The sequence below is a fragment of the Strix aluco genome, chromosome 18 (genome assembly GCF_031877795.1).
Source record: "Strix aluco isolate bStrAlu1 chromosome 18, bStrAlu1.hap1, whole genome shotgun sequence".
Lineage (NCBI taxonomy): Eukaryota > Metazoa > Chordata > Aves > Strigiformes > Strigidae > Strix > Strix aluco.
The window spans coordinates 12,045,292-12,070,306 of NC_133948.1; the positions used below are offsets into that span (position 1 = coordinate 12,045,292).

General features: G+C 41.6%; 2 protein-coding genes across 19 annotated transcripts in view; one reads left to right on the forward strand and one right to left on the reverse strand.

Annotated features, from left to right (window-relative positions):
- PISD (phosphatidylserine decarboxylase) overlaps positions 1-4,460 on the forward strand; it is a 29,572-nt gene extending 25,112 nt beyond the window's left edge. For all 4 annotated transcript variants that reach the window (XM_074844127.1, XM_074844126.1, XM_074844125.1 and 1 more), the window contains 2 exons: positions 1,196-1,356; positions 1,674-4,460. In XM_074844127.1, coding sequence (XP_074700228.1) covers positions 1,196-1,356; positions 1,674-1,898 — 386 coding nt within the window. In that variant the 3' untranslated portion in view covers positions 1,899-4,460. The remainder of the gene's footprint in view (positions 1-1,195; positions 1,357-1,673) is intronic.
- Positions 4,461-4,583: 123 nt separating this feature from the next.
- SFI1 (SFI1 centrin binding protein) overlaps positions 4,584-25,015 on the reverse strand; it is a 32,485-nt gene continuing 12,053 nt past the window's right edge. For 7 of the 15 annotated variants that reach the window (XM_074844115.1, XM_074844116.1, XM_074844117.1 and 4 more), the window contains 23 exons: positions 24,476-24,632; positions 23,556-23,717; positions 23,040-23,110; positions 21,825-21,917; positions 21,374-21,471; positions 17,560-17,641; positions 16,486-16,664; positions 16,168-16,243; positions 15,316-15,411; positions 14,815-14,891; positions 14,055-14,157; positions 13,452-13,548; positions 12,627-12,787; positions 12,153-12,227; positions 11,792-11,866; positions 11,182-11,430; positions 10,283-10,524; positions 9,268-9,363; positions 7,898-8,129; positions 7,059-7,200; positions 6,147-6,267; positions 5,350-5,452; positions 4,584-4,820 (listed from right to left, as the gene is read on the reverse strand). In XM_074844115.1, the coding sequence (XP_074700216.1) occupies positions 4,713-4,820; positions 5,350-5,452; positions 6,147-6,267; positions 7,059-7,200; positions 7,898-8,129; positions 9,268-9,363; positions 10,283-10,524; positions 11,182-11,430; positions 11,792-11,866; positions 12,153-12,227; positions 12,627-12,787; positions 13,452-13,548; positions 14,055-14,157; positions 14,815-14,891; positions 15,316-15,411; positions 16,168-16,243; positions 16,486-16,664; positions 17,560-17,641; positions 21,374-21,471; positions 21,825-21,917; positions 23,040-23,110; positions 23,556-23,717; positions 24,476-24,632 (2,895 nt within the window). In that variant the 3' untranslated portion in view covers positions 4,584-4,712. Of the gene's footprint in view, positions 4,821-5,349; positions 5,453-6,146; positions 6,268-6,905; positions 7,761-7,897; positions 8,130-9,267; positions 9,364-10,282; positions 10,525-11,181; positions 11,431-11,791; positions 11,867-12,152; positions 12,228-12,626; positions 12,788-13,451; positions 13,549-14,054; positions 14,158-14,814; positions 14,892-15,315; positions 15,412-16,167; positions 16,244-16,485; positions 16,665-17,559; positions 17,642-21,373; positions 21,472-21,824; positions 21,918-23,039; positions 23,111-23,555; positions 23,718-24,475; positions 24,633-25,015 lie in introns of those variants that run through there. The other 8 variants (XM_074844113.1, XM_074844114.1, XM_074844118.1 and 5 more) reach the window with 8 other exon arrangements.

Below are 25,015 nucleotides of genomic sequence, written 5' to 3' on the forward strand. Positions count from 1 at the left end.
GTTGAAGCTAGGCCTTGATTGAAACAAAGGGGTATTAGTGAAATGCTACTATTGGATTACAGTGCAGCAAAGCAGATGCATTTTATAGCTAAAAATATGTGTAGTTAATATACCTTACTAAATTACTTCAAGGACTATGTAAAGATTTAAATTTTTGAGGTTCTTCTGTAGTAAACTTTTTTAAAGTGATTCACATAATTAGTATTTCCTGGTGAGCTGTAGCTACATAGCTACTTGGTTTTCAGCCACAGTCTCAGGTAACTGCTTTTACGGATTTTTACCAAAGAGAACGGGAAGGGGCTGCTCTCATGCACTGGATAGTTAACCAGTGAAACCTGTTTCTGAGCTGTCAAAAGTTTCTTTAGCTTCCTTTTTGTAGCCTGTAGCGTTTTGTTAGATGGATCTTACGTGTTTATTAGAAGGCTTCTTTCAGTTCTGCCTATCAAGGCTGAGGCTAGGGACTAGCTCTGCCTTTGGCCTTACCCTGATCTCTCTTAAGGGCCTATCAGATGACAATTAACAGTAGTTGTCATGTGAATTTGTAGGTGACACTAGTGTGAAGTCGGTTGGTTACATCTTTGGTAGAAGAATAGCATCAGGTAGTGTGGAAATGAGTTCCTGCCACCTCCGTTGGGTGAGAGAGGAGTAGGTATGACTGATGCTAGAACAGGCTTCAACAATGGCAGATATTTTGAAAGAGACTCCCACCCCAGATTTTGCTCCCTACTTCAGTGGCAGGCTTTGGCTGCCTGGAAACACACAGCCAAGTTGAAGCTGTAGATGGGAGTAAGTGAAAGCTGAGGGGGGTACTGGTCGGCCAGGTATGAAAATTTAAACCCTTTGCTCTATCAGAGAACTGTAAATGGTGCTCCAGGTTGCATTCAAGCCTTATAATGAAGGATGAGCGTGGCCTTTAGTTGCCCTGTGGTTCTGCTAGGAAGAATGCAAAGTAATGCAAGCCCTGCCCAAGAGTGTTGATCTTTCTGGACAGAAGACTAAAGATTACATCTTTCTGTGACCCCTTTGTTTTTACTACAGCCTTATCTATCATTCGCTCTGCCTAGCATTTGCCTCTCTTCCTACAAATAAGTGACAGAATTGTTTAGTGAATCAGCTACACTTATACTGAAAATACCACTTAGCATTACAATACTGCTACGAACCAGACAGCTTGAAGATTTTCTCACTATTGCAGGTTCTCTGATGTCTGTGAATCCTGGAGTTGCTCGCTGGATCAAGGAACTGTTCTGCCACAATGAACGGGTTGTCCTTACAGGTGACTGGAAACATGGCTTTTTCTCCTTAACAGCTGTAGGAGCAACAAACGTGGGCTCTATCCGCATCTACTTTGACCAGGTGAGCAAGATAGTAGGAGGGGCAACCTTCTGGTTTTGATGGTTGAGGTTGGTACAGTACAATAAAAGAAAATTTTTAAAAAATTAAGAATCTTATTACTCTGAGATTAAGGTGTTTCACAGTACTGATGTTCTAAGACTGATTTAAAGGGAGGCATCTCCAGTATAGACTATTTTTTTTTAAATATTCCTATTGTACTTTTGAATTGTAAGTAAGTTCTTCCATTGAAGATGCCTGGATAGCCACAGCCTACAGCTGTGCTAGTACATACAGAGAACAGAAATCCTCAAGTAACAGTTTCTTCCTTCTCTGTACAGGACTTGCGTACCAACAGTCCATCTTACTCTAAAGGTTCCTACTACGACTTCAGCTTCATATCCAACAACAACAAGGAGGGAATCCCCATGAGGAAAGGGGAACATTTAGGGGAATTTAACTTAGGCTCTACGATTGTACTCATCTTTGAGGCACCCAAGGACTTCAAATTCCACCTCAAAGCCGGACAGAAAATCCGCTTTGGAGAAGCACTGGGCTCTCTATAGAAACTCGCTCAGCAAGAAGGTTTTCTATACAAAGGGACTCTTCTCACACCACTGAGCGTTTCACTTAAGTATGCATCACTCAGCAGGACCTGGGTGAGGAAAACAGAAGATGTCATTGCTCTGTTAAACTTGAGAGTATTTGGTCTACAGTTAATGTGCTGCTGAATGCAGAAAGAGAATTGAATGACCACATATGTATCAGGTACAGCTGCCTTTAAAGATGTTGACCGTGGAGGTTTCAGTCCCACCCTGTGCCTGTAGTCTTTCATTTTCTCCCCTCAATGTGCCACAGGATAATTATGTTCTTAGAGCCTGTTAAGTCCCTTTTAAGCCTTCCTAGGCTGTGCAGGTGCAATGGGGAGAAGGGTGAAGGTAGAGATTAGCTGTATTTAAAGGGGCATTGACAGGCTGAGTCAGACCTTGTACCTTATATCTGCAATATCTCTTTTTCAGACCTTGAGTAAAGAATGTGTTCTCATATTTATTTTATTCTAAGACGCTCCGCTGAAGTTCTTACATAAAGGCAGCCTGTGAATGCACAGCATGCCAAACGAGCAAGTGGCTTCACAGTCCAAAGCAAAATGTACAGCAGACAGCATCAATACAATAAATTACACTCATCCAGGTTTTCTACTGTTTGACAACTTTAATTATTTTACCTGACATTGTCCCTTTAAAAATTGACTTTGCACTGTATTTTAAACCTGAAAACACTGTGTCTACATTCCATACAATGAAACATCTTTGGATTTTTTTTTAAAAAAAAAAGCTGACAAAGCTGTGTGTCCTAATCCATGGTTTTATTTTGATATTCCAGGCCTTAAAGATTTTGTCTGTATGAGAGACAGTTACTTCACCTCTTGGATTAAGGGGTTAGAAAATGTAGGGGTGGTTTTTCTTGTGTGATGCAATGAGATGGCAGCCAAAATACGTTTTTACTTTCTGCTATGTATCTTCATTGTTGCTTTGTCACTAAATTCTTGAAGAATTAATTCCTCTATTTACAGAACAGTTTCAGATACTTGAGGACCAATTTTTATTGCACGGAGTGAGATGCCCTATGCACTGACTGTGTATAAAAATATTACAGCTCTTTGAAGCAATCCCAAGTTGCCTCCCAGGTGCCAACCTGGCCCTCCTATAATGAACTGGCAACTATTTCATCTTACTCAAAATATAAAAAAAAACCCCACACTGGCTCTGACTTCTGCCCTCATACTTAACTCTAGGAATGTGCTGGGGGCTGAAAGCTCTATGCTGAAGCTTCATCCTACAGCAAAACTTTAGAGTCTCTTTGTCAGGAAGAGTTAAAATCTAACACCTTGGATTCATTGAATGTGGCACTGTATGGCACTGGCAGAAACTGGTGCCAAAGTGAAGAAGAGGAATTGAATTTTAAAACAATGTATAATTTGTTTTTAGAGAATAAACTGTTTCAAGTCCAGGCACTCATTTAGAACTGACTTTACTAGCCAGAGCTTGTTGGAGTGGACATGCTTATGAAACCTGCCTTTCTGCTCTCTGACAGATTTCTCATTAGTTCCTTGCTTGAGCTACTTTTCTGCTACTTCAAGAAGATGATAGGCTTTGACCAGCTCTGATTTCCTAATTACCTATCTTCTTTGTATGCACTGCAGAAAATAGAATATAATTTTGTTGTACAAATGTCCAGTTTGCCAAGTCCTGTATGCTTAGCTTGTCATCAGGAAAGAAGGGATGATAAACTGCCTCTAAGTGATGTAGCCCAGCCATGCCTCAGATAATGGTGGCTGTTTGGGTGACAAGCAGGAGAAAATTCATTTGGCTCCGAGAGTCAATGTTTCCTCACTTTACACAGGGAGGAGTTTGAAAGCTTGAAGTGGCTCTCAGCCACCTATCTTGTTAAACTTCTTGGCATTAGCAAGTTTACTCCTGCAGCAGTATATTAACTTATACAGGTTCTAGAAATGTGCACTTTTTTAAACCATTAGGAGTGAGAAAAGACTAAGGCAAACATCAACCCCAAGAGGATAAAGCTAGGACTAGCTGCTTGACTACACTTCAGTGTCACGTTAACAGTAGAAAACAAATCTGTTCCAGTGGATGAGGGAAGAGACAACTGAATCTTTTCCCCCTATTCCACTGTGGCCCATGGCATCCAGACACAGCCAAAGCAACTTTAAGCTTTAATTTCTTCCTACTCAGCATCGTCATCCACAGTATCTGAAGGTTACTGTTAGCCTAGTAATGGAGGATGGGTTACCTGATGTTTGCTTTATTAGAAATCTAAGGAGGAGAGGATTCAGCATGCAAGTGACTCTTTTCATGGTGGTCTTAATACTGTGCAGAGCTAGCTGATTAACAAACATTACTTCTTACACAGTGGTCAGCAACAAGCCCTGGAAGTGAAAGCAAAGTTCCTAGAGGGTACTGATAATGCTGTGAATTTCTCCTGCATGGAGAATCCATTTAATTCAACTGTATCAGTAGCACGGTATTTTTGTATGTCAAAGTGTATGACTTACTGACATGAACTCATTTAATTGCAAACACTTTGAAATAAAGAGTCTTATCAGTGTTGCTTATCTTTCTGAAATGTCAGAGTAACCTAAACTAGGTATTTTGAGTGCAGCATGAGGTGTGTTTAGCTCCTGTTTTGTTTGGTTTTTAACCAGCTGTAGTAACAAAAAAAACCCAAGCAAAAAATATTTTAAACTTAATTTATAGAAGTGCCACATACATAGAATAAGGGATTATATACATCTCTTCCATCCTTCCCTACTATGAAAGGGGCAAAAAGTCCTACCCAGGAGCTGGAATACTGGTGCAGATGCATTATATATCCAGAGCAATCTGGATATCACGCAGGCGGGCAACCAGCTTCTGCACATGATGTCTCTCCTTTAGCTGTGCTTTGGTAAGAGTGTTGATCCTCACCTGCAACTGAAAGTGAAGACAATTGCATAAGTTGTTTGTACAGCAAGACAGCATTTAGCCTGTTTGACAGAGGAAGAGTGAATGAGCTCTAGCAGCCTTTATATTATCCCACTTAATGGTTCTTGTCACTCTGGAACAGCCAAGTATTGGCTACTAGCTTGAGGGGTAACACAGCCGTATGAACCTGGGAGCTGACAGCAATGCAGATGCAGTCTGTTGTGGTGTAGCTACACAGTCCTGAGAAATCATAGAAAAAAATGTGAGATCGAATCTACTAAAGCTTGCTATGTACCTTCAAAATAGCCCTAGAAAGGTCTACTGGAGCTGGAGTTACATTTCTGAAAAAAGAGGAAGATGCTTCTCCCACAGCAGTCTGTTCTGCTCGTCAGCCCACTTCTGATTATGTTTCCCTTCTCTTGGCATTTTAACAACACCATCTTATACAATTCCTCACAATTGCCATCAGTCTTTAGGCTAAGTACATAGCATAGAGATAATCACTTCAGGAACTTCAGTTTGTTTGCTGTTTACACACCTGATCCAATTCTTCCTGAACTGCTTGTACACCATCTTGGTCCCCTGGTTGTGTGCTCCTTTCTAGCCACTTCTGTAGAATCTGTGCCTGCTGTTGACAGGACCTGATAAAATGGATTAGAAGGATTCTTTTATCCCAATTAGGAGTTCAACAGTCTTAAACCAACTTAGACTTGCAATAAGACCCAATTTTCTGTCTCAAACCAGTGAATGGTAAGTCTTTAAAAAAAAAAGGAAAATAAAAAGGAAAGGACAATGGAAGGCAGAGAAATTTGTCTGAAAACTGTTGTCTCCATTTCCTACTTCTAGTTCCTACTTCCTTTCCTGACAGTCGAATCCCCTCCAAGCCCCATTTTCTTAGGCATTTTTGTAAATGTGTTCTTGTTCTCATAGAGAAGTTATCAAATACCAGCCATATTTTTTTCTTAATTGACAGTTGGAAAAGCTAAGGCTTCACTCCTCATGATAAAAGAACTAAAAACTAAATTTCAGCTCCTCTGCCCAGTTCATTTGTACTACCTTCAGATTATACCCAATGGTACCTTTGTCATGCTTTCTCCAACAGCTGCCAAAGGTATTAAACTACTTGCTGACTACAAAAGAAGTTGCACATTTACTCTCTCCCACCTGGAGTGAACTCTTAAAAGCAGAAAACAAAAACCTCTAGAACTTTTCCCTGTTTCATTCATAGCTCTGCTGTGAACAGACCGGTTATTTTCAAAGTAGATGCGTACAAAAAAAAGCAATATGGAGTTGACAGCATGAAGAAAGGCTGGCTAAAGGGGCTTTCCAACATACCTGAGTTCTTGCTTCCTGCTGAAGTAGTACTGCATCTGCTGTTGGATGTGTTGGAGTTCAACTTCCAGCTTTCTCTGGAATACCAGTTCTCTGGACCCGTGCTCCCTTTCTTCCCCTTCAGCTGAATGGAAGATACAAGGCACAAGCAATGAAAGAGGAACAGACTTTCACTGTTTCTTATCAAGGAAAGTCAGGTTAGTAGACAGGAAACATGGAACCTTCCCGAGTCCTTTTCACATGTTTTGTCACCCCTGTGACATGTACTTATTCACCCAAAAGATCAGGTACAGCGAGAGAGCAGGAGTCCTGACAGCATTACATGCTCTCAAGGCTCAGTTTAAACACCAAAAAAAGATGAGAAATGCTCTAGTGAATGGTTTAGTACTACAAATGCTATTTTGGCCTATTCATGATTAAGTGGTTTACATCTACTTTAGAACGAAGTAGTAAATCTAGTCCCATGGAACACAAATTTCATGCCTTTATGTCATTAAAACGACCACACTTGAGAGGTGCTTAGACACCATCTGTCCCCTTTACGACCATACTGTAAGTATGGGGAAAACTTAAAGAGAACCTTCCTGGGTGAATTCTTCCCTCCTGAAATGAGTTCTGCTGTATATTCAGCCTTGTGCACGTGCATATCTCAGCACTCAAGCACATTCTCACTAAAAGCAGCTGACCCCTAGCATTTCCCATCCTTCAATCCCTAGAACAGGGCTTTAGCGCCCCTGATTCAGCAGGATCCACAAAACTTACCATCCTGAAAAGGAATGGCTGATACTCTTCACCTCCTGTGATGCAGGCTTACAAGACTGCCTTGCCTCTTGTACATGTTGTGGAGTTGACTTGCAGTCTTGCATAAACTGGAGGAGGACACACAGCTGCTACAGTTTAGATCTGACGACCTACCTGCAGTTTGGTGACTCCATTTTCCCACCAAATCTTCAGGTGACAGCAGATGTGGCTGCAAGTTTGGTCGCAACTTCTCCACAGAGTCCTGCTGAGAGTCTTGGGAACGGGCTCCTTTGTGAGCACTCACAGGCTGATCTCTCTACAAGGACAGAATAACTGTTTTCCTCACAGGGTTTTCTTGAGTAAGCCCTACAAGTAGGAGGCACCTGACCTGCTAAGCCCTACTCCCACTCTCAGATACCCGCCCTGTAGTTGCTGAGCCCCTCTCAAAATACCAGAAACAGCAGAGTTTAAGAAATGGGCTCTCTCATTTCCAGCATGGATATATTTCATCAAGATTAACACCTCCCATTCCGTGTGGAACAGAGGAGTTTAAAATGCAAGCACCCACTTGCAGATGAAGTAAATTTTAATTTTTGAGACTCTCAGCCACAGCCACTGCTACTAAACTGAGTTACTCCTAAATCCCTGAAATCTGGTTGGCAAACTGTAACTGCTGTAACTCTTTGAAGGAGCAGCACTCTCGAGTCAATTGCTAGGAAAAGCACCCAGCTAGGAAGGACACAAGACCAGGAAAAAAGGCATGAATTACGGTACAACACGCTTGTGGATTGGTCAGCTAGTGAAATACTGCTTCAGACTGGTGGTAAACAGTTCTTGGGCATTCAGAGCCAGTTTGGTCAGCTTTTAAGATGACAGCTAGGATAAGAAAAAAAAAGAGCTCGACAACCAGATGGGCAGTCCAGAGAAGCCACGGGAAAAACCAGCAATAAGCAGCATGCATGTTGACAGTAGCCCTGTGAGCATACTGATTTTTCCTTCAGCAATACACTCACCATTTCTGCTCCAGCTTTCACCTCTGGCCTCTGAACAGCACAGCACACATCCTGTGTCCACAGTGGTACAGACGGGACAGCAGCACGTGTGAGAGGTGGATAGAAATGAGTGGTATTGCCCATTTGAGATAGACATTTACAGGCACTTTCTTCCATTTGAGGTGTTAGCATTAAGTTCCCAGTCTGCGCAGAACATTTGTTCACAGCTGGTTGCTGAAAGGGTGCCTCTGATCTGCAAAGGAAGAAGGATGAGTTCCCTGTACATGGCAAACTGTTGGTCTTGTCCTTTGCAGTCAGTGCAAAAAATAGGGAGAATCTTGTTACTCCCTTGCATGCAGCTTTCCAGTTAGCTGCTTTATGATGCAGGGGAAACCGCAATTTAAAAAAAAAAAAACCACACAAAAAACAAAACACCACAGTGGTTTAAAAAAAACACCCAAAAAAAGCACCAAAAGCAGTTAAGGTTTCCATTACTCCTACCTGCCCTGCTTCAAATCCTCCACATTAATCCAGGCTGAAACAATTTCTTTACAGCTGTGAATTCAACCCATTAACAAAACCCTGCCTTATTTTGGTTTGGGGACAAGAGGAAGAGGGGAGCAGAAGCAGGAATCTCAGACAGGTTTTGACAGGAAACTGATAGATATTTCCCTCCTCTAGAGCTAATTACAGAACAACGTACATCTGCTTAAAAGCAATTTCAGCTTCTATACCAAGAGCAGTTTCAGCTCCCTCACTTTCAGGGCTAAGACATGATACCGTAACCAAAACAAGTGCAGAACACTCAAGACAGTGAAACCACTGCTTAGTTGAACAATTTCAGTAGCACAGACTTTTTGGGGAAAGTAAAAATAGAGCAACAAAGTTGATTCAGTCAAGACAGAGAAATATTCAGTTCTGGCTCTACATTACCAGAATCATTAATGATTCCCTCAGTAGATCAGTTAAATCCAGACCCAAACCTGTTGTGGAGCAAATATGACCTATGAGCCAAAAAGAATCCTGCACAACACAAAATTCCGAGTTTATGTGGCAAGGCTAACAGAAAAGGAAACTTTACTTATTAACTAAGCTCATTGATTTTCGAAATAAGTGATGTGCCTTATCTTTCCCTCAAAATCTCTCACTAATGAAACAAAGGCCTTGGTTGCCATTTAATTAACTTGAAAGTTCCATTATTCTTGTCTGCTTTGTATAAGAAACCTAAAGATTTTAAGGTCACTATGGCCTTTTGGTAGTATAAAGCACTGCACAGTCCTATAACTACTGAATGTTCTGTACTGTGAAGGTAAGGGGAGTGGAGAGGACAAGCATAGCATAAGGCCCACTGTCACCCTCTTTTTCTTTACTTTTAAAAACAGATTTTCCACCTAGTAAAAGCAGGTCCCAGCAGTTCCTTGCTCTCTAAAGATTCCAGAAGGAAGTCAGGCCTCCGTGGTGGTAACCTTGCTCGTCGAATAGCACTTCTGAAAAGAACAAACAGAACCAATAATGCCCCATATTCGTGATTATTTTAAATCAGCATAGGCTGGCATTGCAGCTAAAGAAAAAGTCCTATTCCATGACTCATCCTTGCATGCAATAATAACTTTTAAAGATTAAATTTCGACCTGTATTACTGTTGCAATCTGGTTCACCATATGAATGATTGTGCCAACATGAGGAGCGGTGGAAGGGACTGAACTGAACAAGGCAGAACTACTACTTTTGGCAGCATATACTAGCTTAAAGAAACGTGAACCTATCACCTTATTTCCCTGTCAGGCTCCTGTCCTGGACTGAGAAGCTCCATGGAAGATTCTTCCTTGCAATTGCCCCAAGATCAGTAAGAATTTTTTAAGGAATAGCTTCCCCAGGGGCAAGAAAAGGGGAAGAGAAAGTTCAGCTTCTACACAGCCAGAATCTTGACGTTTATCATTTCATCAGACCTTCGACACGACTTCAGTGACAGCTCTAGGTCACTTGGACAAGATAAACTCTCACAATGGTAAAAGTCCCATCACATACATCTTTCAAATGTTTCCCTGTGTAACTTTTCCTATGACAAATGACCAATGTGCCATGAATTCATAATTGTATATTGAGAAATGCATAGTGGAAAGTACATAGCTGAGCTGATTCTACCTGTCACTGATATGAAGTAGAGTCTCCCAAATCCTTTCATTATTTGTGGGCTGATGTATGCATTATGCAGCAGCTCTTGTGTAACACTGCCACGCCAGCTGTATGATGCAGGGTCAGAGACTTAGAGAAACTGCACTGAACTAACAGTTATCAGTGTGAAAACTTGGAAATACAAAAATGAGAGACACCCCAACAGACTACATGTATCAAAGCTACATATATGCCAGAGAAATGCAGGAGGGACTAGAACTGTACACTCACAGATCACTGAGAATTGAGTCCCCATCAACAAGGTGAAATGGTAGATGACTGCATTTTGAAGGCCGTGGCTCTTCCTCTGCTGAATGTCCTCTTGTCTCAGGGCTAACACCAGGTCTTTTAGATGTCACTTGTTTCTTCAGAGGTGGCAAAAAAGAACAAGGCTTATTTAATTTCTTGGAAAGAGCCTTCTGCTTCCACAGCATGGCACAACGATACACTGACTGGTGAAGGTTGTAGGCTGCCTGCCAACACAAATAGTAGAACATCTGATGGCTGAGAGTAGGAAGCAGCAGCATGCCACCCAGGGAGAACACCACCGCAGAAAGAACCGAGATGTCTGAAGACATCACAGCCATACCAGCTCTCTAAGCTAAATTAGCAGGTCCACTGCGGTAACATTTGGGTAAAGAGAATTAGCTGGGTAGTTCTGCAGTAAGGCAGGCTGCACATTAGCAAATGAACAACCAGTGTCTTGAAAACCTGAAGAAGAGCTGGGAAAGCTGCCCAGGAGCAGGAAGAGAGCAATCAATACAGACATTCCTATCTTCCTTTCTACACACAGGGCTGGGCTGATACTCAAAGGCAGAAGTGACACAAGCCCACATTTGAAGGTATAAGTGGTGGTAAAGCTAAGATGGGATTAGACGCAGCCTCTAATGCTTCATTCTAGCACAGAATTTAGAGACCAGACCCTAGCCACATGCAAAGGCTTCATGCAGCAATGTTGTTTATGGCAGGAATTGGACAGTTTTGACATAGCTTCATTAAGAAAGGTTCCCAATTAACAACTAAGTCTGAAGTGCTCAAGTCTCAGCTGAGTGAAAGGACAGGGTGTTCTGCTTTGAACCACAGGCAAAAGTGTATGTCAGATCCAAACAAGAGCTCCAAGATACATACACACACACACACACACAGAGTAGATCAGAGCAGACCAGTCCTGGACGTATCTGGACAATCACTTTCTCTTTCACCTTCAGCTGGTGCTGGGCTTGGAGCTGTCCCGGCAACTGTTTCATGTCAGCAGTGTATCTCGAGACCCGGGTTACACCTTCTCTCAGAAGAGCAGTGTGGTAAACTCCTGCGGCTTTTTCAGTGAGATCTTTCTTCTGCTGTTGCCCTTTGGCAAATCTGAGCCAAGCATCAAATACCTACAACATGACCAGCAGATAGCTGTGAGTGTTACAAAGACCAGCCCCGGGCAGACAGGAACACTTCCCCTTCCACTGGATAGTAACAGGCAGAGCTACAGCAACAGCAGGACACTACCACAAGGACAAAGGGTCAGAGATTTAAGTCAGCTGAGACTGGATGGGGAAAAACCCGTGCAAATTTTTTAATCGGGTAAGAGGATTTAGGGAGTTTTCCATCATCCTAGAATAGCATATATCACCCCAAAGATTAAAGGAAACAGATATTCAACGTGCATTCTGCTGACTGCAGTTAAATCTGCATATGACCTGCACATCTGCAAATCCACTACTCATCTGCCCCGACCCCCCCCACCCTTACCTTTCTCTGCAATGAAAGAGACCAGTGCCACAAGGCTTGCACTGCCTTCTGCTTTTCCCACCGCTGCTGCAACAGCTATCAGGGAAAAAAATTGCACATCACCCAGGTTAGGACTTTACACATCCCACACCAGAAGCACTAGCTAGAGCATCAACCAAACAGGACATGCTGGTGGAACCATAGCAGAATAACCTGCTCAGTTCACCCAGTTTACATCAAGGTGTCTTGCGCCAACAGAACCAAAAATCCAGAAAATGTTTAAATAATTTTTTTTGTCCTCATGGGTAAATGGCGTATGAAGGAGAAGAAGGGATAAGGATCAGCAAGGAGCTAGATACCTACCCAGAGGACAATTCCTTACCCGTGTCTTCCAGCAAGAGAAGGAAGCAGAGCAAAGTTTATGAGTCATTAGCTGATCTGCCTGTCTCTGTAGCAGCTGTTAAGGCAACCAAAACAGTGAGTCACTTGCAGACAAACCCCACTTATCTGAGCCAAATGCTACTAGAGCAGAACAGGTACCAAACAGCCTTTATCACCCTCCCTTTGTTCTGTTGAGGCCACCCTCAATATTTAAGTGCCCTACAGTGCATTTGCAAATATCTATGTGCCCAGGCAAGGATTTCATCAACAGTCAATGATCCCACACATGGCAAGCCCAGCTTGTTATCTGTTAAGTCTATTAGTTCTATCAAAACTTCTTCAGGCAAGACACAGGCTGTCTTGCTCCTCATCAGCCAAGACTACATTCCCTTTACCAGGGGACATGGCCTGCTCCTCCACACCTGTAACTTCACCCCCTGGCTCACTGGCTGGGGAGGCTGCAGATCCTTCTCACCGTTTTCCCAAGGCACTGCTGATGATATTTCTTCCACTTCACCAGGTACTTCTGGAGTAGGTGCTGCTGGTGGTGCTGTACTGCCCTGTGCTGCTGAGCCCTCAGCATCAGACACTCCCTAGTTAATTCCTTCCAGTGAAGAAACAGGGTCTGTAAACGCACTGTTAGGAGAAGATAAATTAATTCACATACCAAAAGGAGACTATTAATGTCAGAGTATCAGGGGATCAGCTGTTTTAGCAATACTTAACACACTGACAATACTCAGCGCTGACAGTATTCAGCACTAGGAAGGATTGTGAAACACTTCAGGTAATGGACAGTGAGCTGTGACTTGTGAGTCTTCCTGGCTGCACTGACATTCTTTATGAAATAATTTGCCCTCTGTACTTCAGAGTCTTCATGTCAAGAACATGGCTAGTACCATGAAAATGCTTGCAGAGTTTGAGGGCCTTTTTATATTATTTTCTAGACAAAGATTGAAGCAGTAATTGGTAAGATTACTTGCACTGCCCTCAAAACAGAGACATCTGAGCTTCTCAAAATTAGCAATGGGAAATTTCTTTGAGGAAGGAAGTGTTACCATCCCTTATATAGACAGGGAAACAATAGAGAAGCAAAAGTCACACAAGCAGCCTTCAACAGATCACTGGAGTCCCAAGTCATTCCCCATTCTATGGGGACATCCTTTGTAGGCTTAATAGACCATCCAGTCATTTCATCTGTACAGATGACACAAAAGACTGCCCTACTAAGCCATGTCTTTCAAAGGATCATACACAGATAACTCAGCCTTTTGAGAGTTTAATATCTCCATCAGCTCACCTATATCCAAACGTTTTCTGGCTTCCATCACAGCTGTCACCTTCTGCTTACGGCAATACACTCGTAGTGAGGCAGCGTGGCTCCACTGTAGCAACACCTAAAGATACAATGCAAACAAGAGACAGGATACAGACTGGCATTGCAATGGTCTTTGGAAGGGGAAGCAATGTACTCCACAATGCTGACACCATAACCATCTCCACCTCACCTTTCACATAAGGCTCAGCAAGACATTGCAGATTTCCTACAAATTAAATACAGCAGTATTTCAGAGGGTCCCCCTGGCATTTTTCAAGGCATTGTTCTTTTCTGCCTCTCCGTCTGCTCCTGCCCCCACCAGGTAATGCTACTATGCTCTATCATACTACCGGTTTTCCCTTCTTTCTAGGAAATGGGAGAAAGAAAGAAAGAGGAAAAAACCATGAGCTCACTCAGAGACAAGTTTCAGAGATACCTGTAAAAATAAGAGGGAACTCCAACTTTTTAGACCTCTCTCAGTAGTGGCTCTTGGATTCAGTTTCTGGTCCTTCTAACTGCATTACCTGACCCTTGCCCAAACTAGCATCTGCACTTAGACCTTGGTATCTGCTATACAGACCCTACCTTTGACAGGATTGCTCTCCTGTAGTGCTCATCTGCCCGAGTAGCTGCCTTAGCTTCATGTATAAGAGCAAGGGCATTTTCTCTCCATGTACACAGCAGCTGTCTGAAGGTAAAATATACAGAAAATTAAAAATCAAACAAAAACGATTAAGAATTATTCTCACTTGTTCACTTGGCACTTTCCCACTCACAGGGGAACTAAAACCAGCTGCCTTTATAAACTCAGTCTTGAAAACCAGCTTCTGCCCCTTCAGCTCTCTGCTGAAGAGAAGGCAGTGGAAAAACAGAACACACCCATAAATCTAGTATCTTAAGCTGAGTCAGTCAGGCTCTGCAAGTGACTCAAGCTGTATAGCATTAAAACAAATGAGATTGTACTGGTTGCTTTAGTTTTAACTAAGTGATGCTATCTTTAATTATTCTCCTCACTATAATGTAAGACAGCCTCTACATCTTCCAGGCTGCTTTAATATCATAGCAGTCAGAATCCATGCACTGCAGGGAATGATACAGTTTGCTGTCTGCTGTCTCTCATGGGACTAAACAGAGACCAAAAAAAAAACATTCAAGCAAAACAGATGGCAATCCAGGAAGATGTTGACTTCTTTTAGATAGATGACCTGCACAGAAATAGCAATGCACAGCAAAGTCAATTCCCAGCACTGAACACTCAAAAATTTACAAAGGTGGCAGTGAAAGAATAATTTGACTGCGGTGTAGTCACTTCTCTCTCATGCTGCACAAGGAAACACTGGCTTACCGCAGCAGTAGTCTAGTGCGCTGTTTCTCCTTTTCAGCTACTTGGTATAGAATGCACTGTACATTAAGTTGGTAACTCTGCAAGAAAAGCACAGAGAGGTAAAATTTCCCTCAACTGCCAACATCTCTGAGGAGATGAGACACCTGGATACTCTCAGTAGCAGCTTAGGAGAGCAGTAGCAGCAGTAGAGTATAGGGGAAAAAAATCAGGTTACAAGCCACTGAAATCAAATGCTTTTCCAAGATGAACAGTCATTATTACATGCTAACTAATACTAGCTATTATCTACCCTGCACCAAAGCCACAAGATTACATTGGTTCTTTTGCTCCAAAAAGCAGTGCTAGAGCTTGTACAACCGTATCTACAATAGCCTCCATTGTACCTTGCATGCTTGGTGTGTAAGTGCCTAGAGTGAAACAGTGTGACACCTCTGCCATTCTCACTGAAACACTTCAGCACACGCACAGAAGTCCCTCAAAGAACAGGACATTCCCTCCTACCTTCCAGGCTGCCAAGGTCTTGCTCAGTAATGTGTGCTGATAGTGCATGTCTGCTTGCACCAGCTTCCTCCATTTCTCACGCTGATGTCCCACGTACTATAAGGGGGGAAAAAAAAAAAGAAAAAAGATATGGACACGCAATGGAGGGAAAACAGGCAGTGGCAGAGAGCAGAGGGAAAAGGACCATTCCCAGTTTCTGGGGAAACATCAATCCTTTATCTTGCTGTAATAAGTTTTCACTCGAACTGGTGCTGCACTCTGCTATTCCTCCAGAAGGCCTATTTGAGGCTTTTTTTTTTCTGCTCTTTTTAGGAATCCTCTTGAAGACCAATGTAATCACTCAAGTTAAAGGTTCTGGACCAACAGACTAGCGTCAAGTCTAAAATTTCTCACAGATTCTTGAGACACGCTGCAAGGCACATTTGGTACCTCACATCATGGTAAGGAAAAGGCCCAGCATAAAAGTGAAGGGCCGCCTGACAGGGCCTGCTATGACTTCTGCATGACCACAGACCATACACCATGGCCTTGCTGCAAACTTCTAAGTTAAGTAAAGCGGTGAGAAGGACATACACAGTACTGGCTAGGGACAATTTTATCATGTTAACTCTGCTTACTTTCCCAGGTAAATCTCCTAAACTCACTAAAAGTGAGCAAGAAGTCAAAGAACTCCCTCTCCTCCCTACCCAATTCCTATTCCGCCCACACTGAACTGGTTTTATCCTGGAAAGGGAGGAGAGCTTAGGAACGACTAATGTTTAAAATACACAATTTAATTTCTAGCCATATGGATACAAGCAATCTGAACGTAACAAAAAGGATTCAAGCTCTTCCCCATCTGTTAACTCTCACCTCTCTCCACTTGTTCCAAGTCCATTGCAGACACTTTGAATAGTGAAATCTTAAGGCTTGCATCTCCTTGAGCCTCCTATAAGAAAAATAATTTAACTATTTTTCCTATAATGCAATCCATGTTACTGAACCCCTCTAGCACAGACTTGAGTCCACACTTGCTATTTTCAGTAAGTCATTTACTGAAAGACAAACTAGTAGATTCCAAAGCACACATAAGGAGTCAGAATCATTGTGAATTAAATGCTGCTTTGTTAAAAGTAGGCCACCACACGGCCAATCCAAATAATTCTCCCTTTTTAAAAAAAAAATTCTTACTCTGTTTTTCTCTCCTGAGTATTTTGCTTCCACAGACAGAAAGTCTTTAGCAGCAGCAGGTTACTGTAGTGATCTCTTGCACGAACCAAGCTCTCTTGCTCCTCCAAAAGTGCAGCTGTTCTTCTACGCCAGAAGCACCAGAAACAACGCAATAGTTGCCTTTCAAAATGAAGTACAGCCTGTAATGGAAAGAAGGTGGCAATGTATTCATGACAGGCCAGTTACAAACAACAGAAGACAATTCCTTAAAGATGACATGCACAGAACTGTCCAATGTTTGTTTTCCTCTTCTCACATTGAACAGCAACAAACACATCAAAGCCCCTTTGCTGTGAGTTTATGTGAACATGTTCTGCAGGTACCTATATACATGCAGATGGAGAAACTGTTACCAGAAAACAGCAAGCCAAAGAGAGGAAAAATACAAGCTGATAAGCAGCATGTGAAAGACTCCCAAGAACCGATAAGCTCCAGAAACCAGTCCTGTTGGATTTGCAAGGACCGATAATCAGAGAACACCAAGAATCAGCCATATCTGCACAAGGGTACCCACACATGCTACCATCAACTATGAATTGTATAACTCAGACCACATAAAAGGCAGCAGTGGCAGCTATATATAAAGACTACAGGATTATACATACATCTTAAGAAATGAAGGACACCTTAAGGGACTCTATGGACACGTACTCAGAAGCAACTAGTTTGGCAGTACAACACAGCACTTCTTAAATAGGTTGGGGTTGGCTCTTTATTACTATTATTGTTTCAACCAGGTTGGACAGAGTGTGAGAGAGAGAGCACACATTTACTGGGTGAGGGAGTAGGTTAAGTGTGACTAATTATCCTCTAATAATAACAGCTTGATTCTATTATTAATAAACAGCTTAACTTTAAAAAGGTGATTAGTAAATATTGGTTATAATCTGTTTCCCCTGACTTAATCTCCCACAAGGAAAAAGGGAATTTACAACATCCAAGTCCATCTCATGCTAACTCATGTTCACAGACAGTGACTAAGAAATCATCCACTCTTATTTCCTAAGCAAGGCCAGCTAAGAGAGTTACATTTACCCTCTTTTCTCCCCTTCTGTATTCTTGCTGCTTGCAGGCATTCAGCAACCACGTGTCAAATACCTGTCTCATCAACACCCTCCTGCAAGAAAAAAAGGGACAATGTCAGCAGAGAATTCCTTCAGAAAGGACATTGATTTTATGAATGTCAAAAGACCAACCAATCTACCACTTAAACAGTTACTTGATTTTCCAAATCATGCAAGCCTTCTTTGGAAATCAGGCAGCTCTATGTCCTCATTATTCTCTGGGTTAAAAAACAGACAATTTATCCCCTGAAATCTTACCTAGAATACATGAGACAAGATTAATGAATTTTCTGAAGTTATCAGAACTCCCTGCTTTCATTCAGATCATTCAAAAGACTGTTCTGACATCTGACCAATTAATTTTATTTCTAAAACACACACAAAGAAAAAAATTAAATAATACTCTTATTTCTTCTCCACTGTAAATACAGCCCACTCCCTCCTCCCTTGGAAACATTTTGAAAATCTTACTCTTTTATTTAAAAACAAAACAAACAAACATTGTACTATAATAAAGAGCAGCATGGTCTGATCTCAACACTGAAGGGATTCTACCAATGCTGCCTTTTATGAACAAGGTCAGGTTAGTTGCTCTCATTATCAAAGCTTCTTTCTCTCTAGATGAAGATAATACTTGCTAGTCTGCCTCCTCCACAGGGATGCACAAGAATCATTATCAAATAATATCCCAAAAAAGCAATTAATAAGTGTTTGTGATTGAGCACTATACATCTCTCTTGCAGAATAAGCATATGGTAGAAGCATCCTAGCCCAGAAGTCTGAGCTACAGCCTAGTGGAAACAGCACGCAGTTCAAACTACATCAGTTACTCCCAGACCTCAGTCATGTGGGCGTACTAATTAGATTGTCAGCAAGTCTCAGCTCTTCTCTAGTCTAAAGAGGCCTAAAAGATATTTTGGATTCTTACCAGGTAATTTTTGGTAGGTAGCTGTTACAGCTCATTACAAGTTTATAGGTTGGTAAACAACATGAGTTAAGTAAGTCTTCCTGGAGGGTACTGGTAGTTGCCAGCAAGAATGTCTTTGATCTGAAGACAGTCACAAGCCTCAGCTGACAGCTCTTCTGGGGTATCTCCTAGGTCTGATCACCAGACACAGCAACTGGGGCACCGACTTGTGAGACAGCACGTATGTGCATCAGAGACCAACAGGGAAGCTGTGTTCTGACAGGCTCCCATGGAAGGTTTGCTTAGGTCTGGCTGGAAAGCAGCCCTGGACCTCTGAACAAGGAACGCACTTATAATTTGTTCTTTTGTGTTCAGGAAATGGGACTTCATTTATACTCCTTCTAAAGAGAAAAGGTTGCACACAAAAACATTCCTGACCCATGAAATCAAGGTATGGCTACAGAATCAATGAGAGCTTTCGAACCATCTGTTCATCCCTTCCCTGGTGAGAGCCGTAAGTTACACTGCAGCAGTTGCATGCTGCAACTCCTCTCACTGAGCTTAACCTCCTGAGTCTTTGAGCCTTTTCTCTCTGTCTCCAGAGGATAAGCTGATGCACCACAGCTGCACTTTCACACCAGTCGGAAAAACTCTTAATTGCTTGCAGAAATGCAGCTGCCCTCATTACTCAGCCTGCCCTCCAAACCTATTTGTGAATCTCCCAGAAAGCAAGGCAATATCCAAGGCAAACCAGGCTTTCTGCAGCTTGCTTTTCAACTGTGAAGCCAGGCTTCTGATGACAGAAAGGCGTCAATCTAGAGCACAGGCTGGGACCATCCTCTGCCAATGAGAGGTGCAAGGTCCCAAGTCTACTAGGAAAGAAGATTCAATGTCAAAACCCACTTTTTTTCTCTCTCAATTTAGACAGGAAAAAAAGTGTCCCAGGAGGGAACTTATTGTAATACCATATTTCCAAGCATACCCTTTCCCAACAAAGGCACTGGTTTTTGTTAGTATTTAATACAGAAAATGGGAAGGTTTTAATAGCGTCATAAACCATAACTCTACCTGAAGAGTCAGCACTGAATCCATGGGTAAGAATAGAAGCCCAGGCAAGGCCTTTAAGGCACCTCCAAAGAGACAAATACTCTTTTTTCCTCTCTCAATCAATATTCCCCCGTCTCTGATTTCAACAGTGAACAAGTACACACTCTTCTAACTTTTGTGCATGTCTATGCCTCCATAATATGACAGTAGAAGTAGTTAGTAAGATATATCATTACTCTGAGACAAAGGCTAGTAGTTGAATTTTAAAGGGTGATGAGAACCCATACCATCCATTTACTTTAACAGAAAGCAGAAATGACAAGTACCTCTAAAGAAGAAAGATTCCCAGTAATTTCACTCAATTGCACATTGCAAACTTAAATTAGGACAACTCCAGAAGTTGTAAAGGATTTATTTTGGTGCGACTGCACCTGTGAAAATAACCAGTATCATCATTTTGAGTCCAGGTTCTTTTCTTATGAGTTTCACACTGGTCTTGGAGCCAAAATTAAAGCTTATAGGCACATCTTCTTTGTTTCACACTGAATCCAACTGCACATACTGCAACTGACTGTAAGACAGGTAACCAGAGTACTATTCTTATTTCTTCAGTGACCTCTGAGCAGAAACAAAGTGACCCTGATACCAATCCATCAGGCAATTTGAGACATTTGTGCAGTAATTATGCCCTGAAAAAAAACCAAGAATAAACTCTAACTCAGTACCAAATATATCAGTCACTCTTGTAGTATTAGCCTCTCTTAACCAAGAAAAATTTAATACTTAAACTCTGCTGGGAGGATTAAAAGAAATGAGATATAAATTGTATTGAGTGGAACATACTGGTTAGACCACAAGGTAGTTCTCTGAGCTGTAGTAAACTAAAATATCTTTTCCAATGCAGGCTGTGCTAAGCTGATAAAGAATATCACACATAAGCTTGCACGGCAGAATGAAGCTTCCCTTCCTTCCCTTATTACCCTGCACCTCATTTGAAACAAGCAACAATATGTGGCTCGTTGCACTAATATACTAACATGGTGACATCTCAACAGTTTTCATTTGTTTGAGAGCAGCACCATAACATTGTGGTTGAAGTGTTTTCAATTTCAACTCCAGCCCCAGGATCCGAGCACTGTAGAGTACGGCATGCTGTACTGAGCAGCACAGACCTATCTTGTAGAGGTCTCATTCTCCCCTGCTAAGTTTCACCCAAAAAATTCAAGAAAGTTCTAAGGCAACAAAGTTTGCACGTCCTGCAATTTTGGAACCAACTGAAAGCGGCATTAAGCACCAATAAACAGAGGAAGTATAAGAATCAAATATATACCCTTTCAACTCTGTCATAACAAAAATGTACTCCCCACCAAACTCCACAGGTCAAATTTAAAAGCCTTCTGGCTGCTTTGTTAATGTTGACTTATTCCTAGGACTAAATAAATTCTACAAAATTCTACTTACCTTCACTCTTAGAGTACCTCCAGCAGCAGAGGTAGTATACATGAGCCATCAACTCCCCCTGCTCCTCCCCAAAGTAAAGCAGCAGCAACCGTTTTGAGCTTTGTCCATGCTCATGCTGCAACCTACTGCTCTTACTAGTAAAACATCCAGCTCTTAAATCTAAACAAGCCTCAGAGCTAGGCTTAATCAATCTCCCTCTCACATTTCACAGCAACACAGGAAATGTAAATTGTCCATTATTCATAGAAAATACAAGAGCAATTGGCATCAGGATGGTCATGCCCCCAAAAGTATTGCCAGATTTAAAAGATAACCAAAGGCCCACAAATCCCACATTTGTACAAATTTATATCAATATTTCTCTGTGTACCTATAATGGGCATGAGCCACTGATGTTAAGGCCTGCTGCTGCTGTTCCTCCTTCTCTTCCAAACGGGACTTCCAACAGTTCCAGAACTTCTGCAGCACCTGAAACAAAACAACAAAGACATAGAAAAAACATAAATATCGAGGGAGGAGAAGAATGCAAAAAAATAAATTATTAGATGTCCTACTGGAACTGCATGCTGCAATGGTTGCCTCCTTCACTGCTTCATATACCAAACTTGTTTTATAACCTGCTATGAATTTTTCTGGTAAAAGTCACCAGAAATATAGAAAAACAGGAAACTAAAATAACATATCTAAGACTGACAGCTGATTTACACAGTAGATTTTCTGTGGCTATTAGTATTTAGGAACAAAAAAAGAAGTATTTTGTTGGTGAAAGTGGACAGCTCGAGCAAAACTAACACAAGAACAAAGAAATAAGTTAAACTCACTGTAACTTGATGCTGACGGTATGCCAGATTTTTTCTCATTTGCTGAAGACGAGTGTTCATGACATTCTGACAAAGGCCCTTAAACCCAAGTTTCTGTAACAAGAAATGTACACAACTTTCACGTAATCCAAATCAGCAAGCACTGACAAGTTTAGAACTGGCTGCTCCTTACAGACAATCTATGATGCTACTCCTTGCAATAGCTGAGATTTATAAACTTGTCATCCAAGCCATGCATCAATTTCCTCTCACAAATTGTCAGTTCTCCAACTAAACTAAAATTTCCTTCCCTTTCCCAGGGTTTTACTGCAAGACATATAACTCCTTAATCAGCTATCAACACCACTACCCAAGTCTTTTTCAAGCTATCTCCTCCTTCAGCTCAAGACCCATAACTTGCTCCTTATCAAAACCAGAAAAGATCCACTTCCCTTTTAGGTCTCCTCTGCACAAGTTCTTTTGGTCTACAATCCCACAATATCTTGATTCAGCAATTAAGGTGGTAATTAGCATTATGCCTTAAATAGCATCCTGCCTTAAAATGCTCTTATAGCCATTAATGTTTTCAATCTATGATCCAAGCAGGTTTATTGCCATTCCTTTGATGATCGGTACTGCTCCACACTTAAAAATAATTCAGTTCCAAAAATGCTGGAGCCTCGCTTGTGTTCACCTTTCAGACAGCCTCCAAGAAATTATTCTTTTTAAAAAAAACAGAACAAACCAAAACTACACTTAACTACCTGCATATGCAATTTGGACTCATGTAAAAAAGTATGTATGCATTACTACAGAGGGGAAAAAATAATTCTTGTAGCAAAACAGTGTAAGCAGATAGAAACTTTCGGGGTAGAAGAAAATTGGTGAGAAGAAGAAAAAAAAATCAAGGGGAAAATGCAATTTCATGCTGAGATGGCCAAGGAGCATGGTAGCTCAATACCATCAAGATTAATCTGCTACTTCACCAGTTTCCCAACTGGAAGAATAACTATTTTAGAGAGAAACACCGTTTCCCCATTTGGATTCAACTGGCAGATTTCAGAACAGTTGGAATTTAGAAACCTGATGCCCGATCCCAACTCACCATGGCAGAAAATGGTGCATCCCACACTAAACACCCACACACCCCTGTTAGTACTAAAGGCACACTGCCAGTCAGAAGTATTTGAATTCTCTCCACAGCCTCTGCCACCTGACACGTAACAGTGCTCTTACCAACAGATGATACTTGTAGTGTTTTTCAGCCAGTCTGCACTGTCGAGTCTCTTCCACACACAGTACAACATCTGTCACTGAGTTAAAGTATCTTTTACACAGAAACAACCATCCTGATACATACACAACCTTCTCCCACAGAGGGGCACTAGATCTCCATCTAAATGTGCTTCAATATTTGAATTTCCAGCACTGCTACCTGTGCAAGTTTTGATTACAGTCAAGTTTTTAGATTTTGCTGGCTTATCACAATACACTTCTAATTTACTGTTAAGTAAGGACCTCCTCCCCAGTCTTAAATTATCTTCTGCAGGCTCTTAGCTGTCAACAGGCTAACATACTGTAATTACAACAGTTTTATTTATTGTTAGTATGGCCTTACATACATCTTTCTAATGATAGCATGCTTGCTGTCACCCACGCTACTGCACAACATTCCTGCTTATTAACCAGATCTTCCCCCCACAGGGATGTTTTTAACCTGTCCCTGCTAGGGACTAAATACAGGTTGGATACAATGCTTCCAGTGTGCAAAGACTCTCCATAAGGCAATCCTTGCTGCTAGTTTTTCAATATCCTTTCTGTGAGCATGCATTCTTCTCCTGCACTCCCATGACAGCCGCCAATCAGAGAAATACTGCTGGACTATTCTGCTTTGGTGATGCTCTTGGGCCAGCTCTAGAAAACAAACACACAGATTACTCATGACTTGTTCCATCCTGGGCTCATTTGTATCAGATGAGGCCATCACATGAAGTGACAGAAGCTCTAACACTGAAAAATGGCAGTAAGAATTCACAGTAACACTCAGCTATGGAGTACATTCTTACTGATCACAAAGGCAGTTTTAAAGCAGTAACATACTGTACTGACTTAAGGAGAGGAAGTTAAGACACTGCATCACTTGTTCAACATACACAAGCCTGCTTACATTTCAACATACTCCTATGACTGGTTCCCAGATATCCAAGCTGGATTCTTTTCCACTACCACCAACCAAGGGGCAACTCACACAAATGTCTGAACTCATTCCAGTGACTTCAAGGGAGAAAACAAAAGAACTGGTGTAATAATCTTTACCATCCTGTTTGAGTTGTGATTTGTCTGATTATCAAGAAAATCCACCTACAGAGTGATTGATAACAGTGCTGAATATGTCCTTCTCACAGATATCTCAGAATATAACACGCAATGTGCAAGTTTTCATCAGGGGAATTGTAAAGCATTTTCTTTTAAATCACATGGAAAGCAGATGATCTTCCCAACAGTTCATATATAACCTTAGTTAGCCAGGCCTGTAGCAGTGTACAGTCCGAGTTGCATCTTATCATCTGTTGGGAATATTACAGCATCTCCTAGAATAGAAAAAAACATCACTGTGCCCTAAAGCAAAGGGGCTGAGCCCTGTTCTGTCCTAACTCACCATCTTCACTCACCATTCTGAAGTTTCTTTGCTCTGTGGAGGTTTAAATATCCCAGCCATGCTTCCATGCATCTCTTCAACACCCAATGCTGATGGTGAGTAACTGCCCTAGCCTCCTTCTGCTTGTCATTCTGGCTGTGTAAATACAGCTCTCGCCACTGCAACCAAGCCTGACAGAACAATTGAGGAGGGAGGGCAGATTAGGGAAGTAGAACAAAGAAGAGAAGAGGAAGAACACACAGGCAATAGGAAATTCCATGTAAAATCTAAAGGTGAAAGCCATGAGCAATGTGGTTCCTCCCCACAAGGGGCAGGGGGATGGGAAACAACAAACAAACACCAAAGGAATGTCAGCATAGAAAAGGTCAATCAACAAAGAATGCCAATATCAACCTTTTTTTCTTTTTTGATACTTCTGCACTTTTTCCATTGAAAGGCCAAAATAATACTTTTTGGACTTTCTTTCAGAGTATTTTCATATAAAAGAGAAAGACATCTTGAGATATGATAAGACTTCCCAAGTCACAAGTTTATCTCCTTAGTAGAATACTGC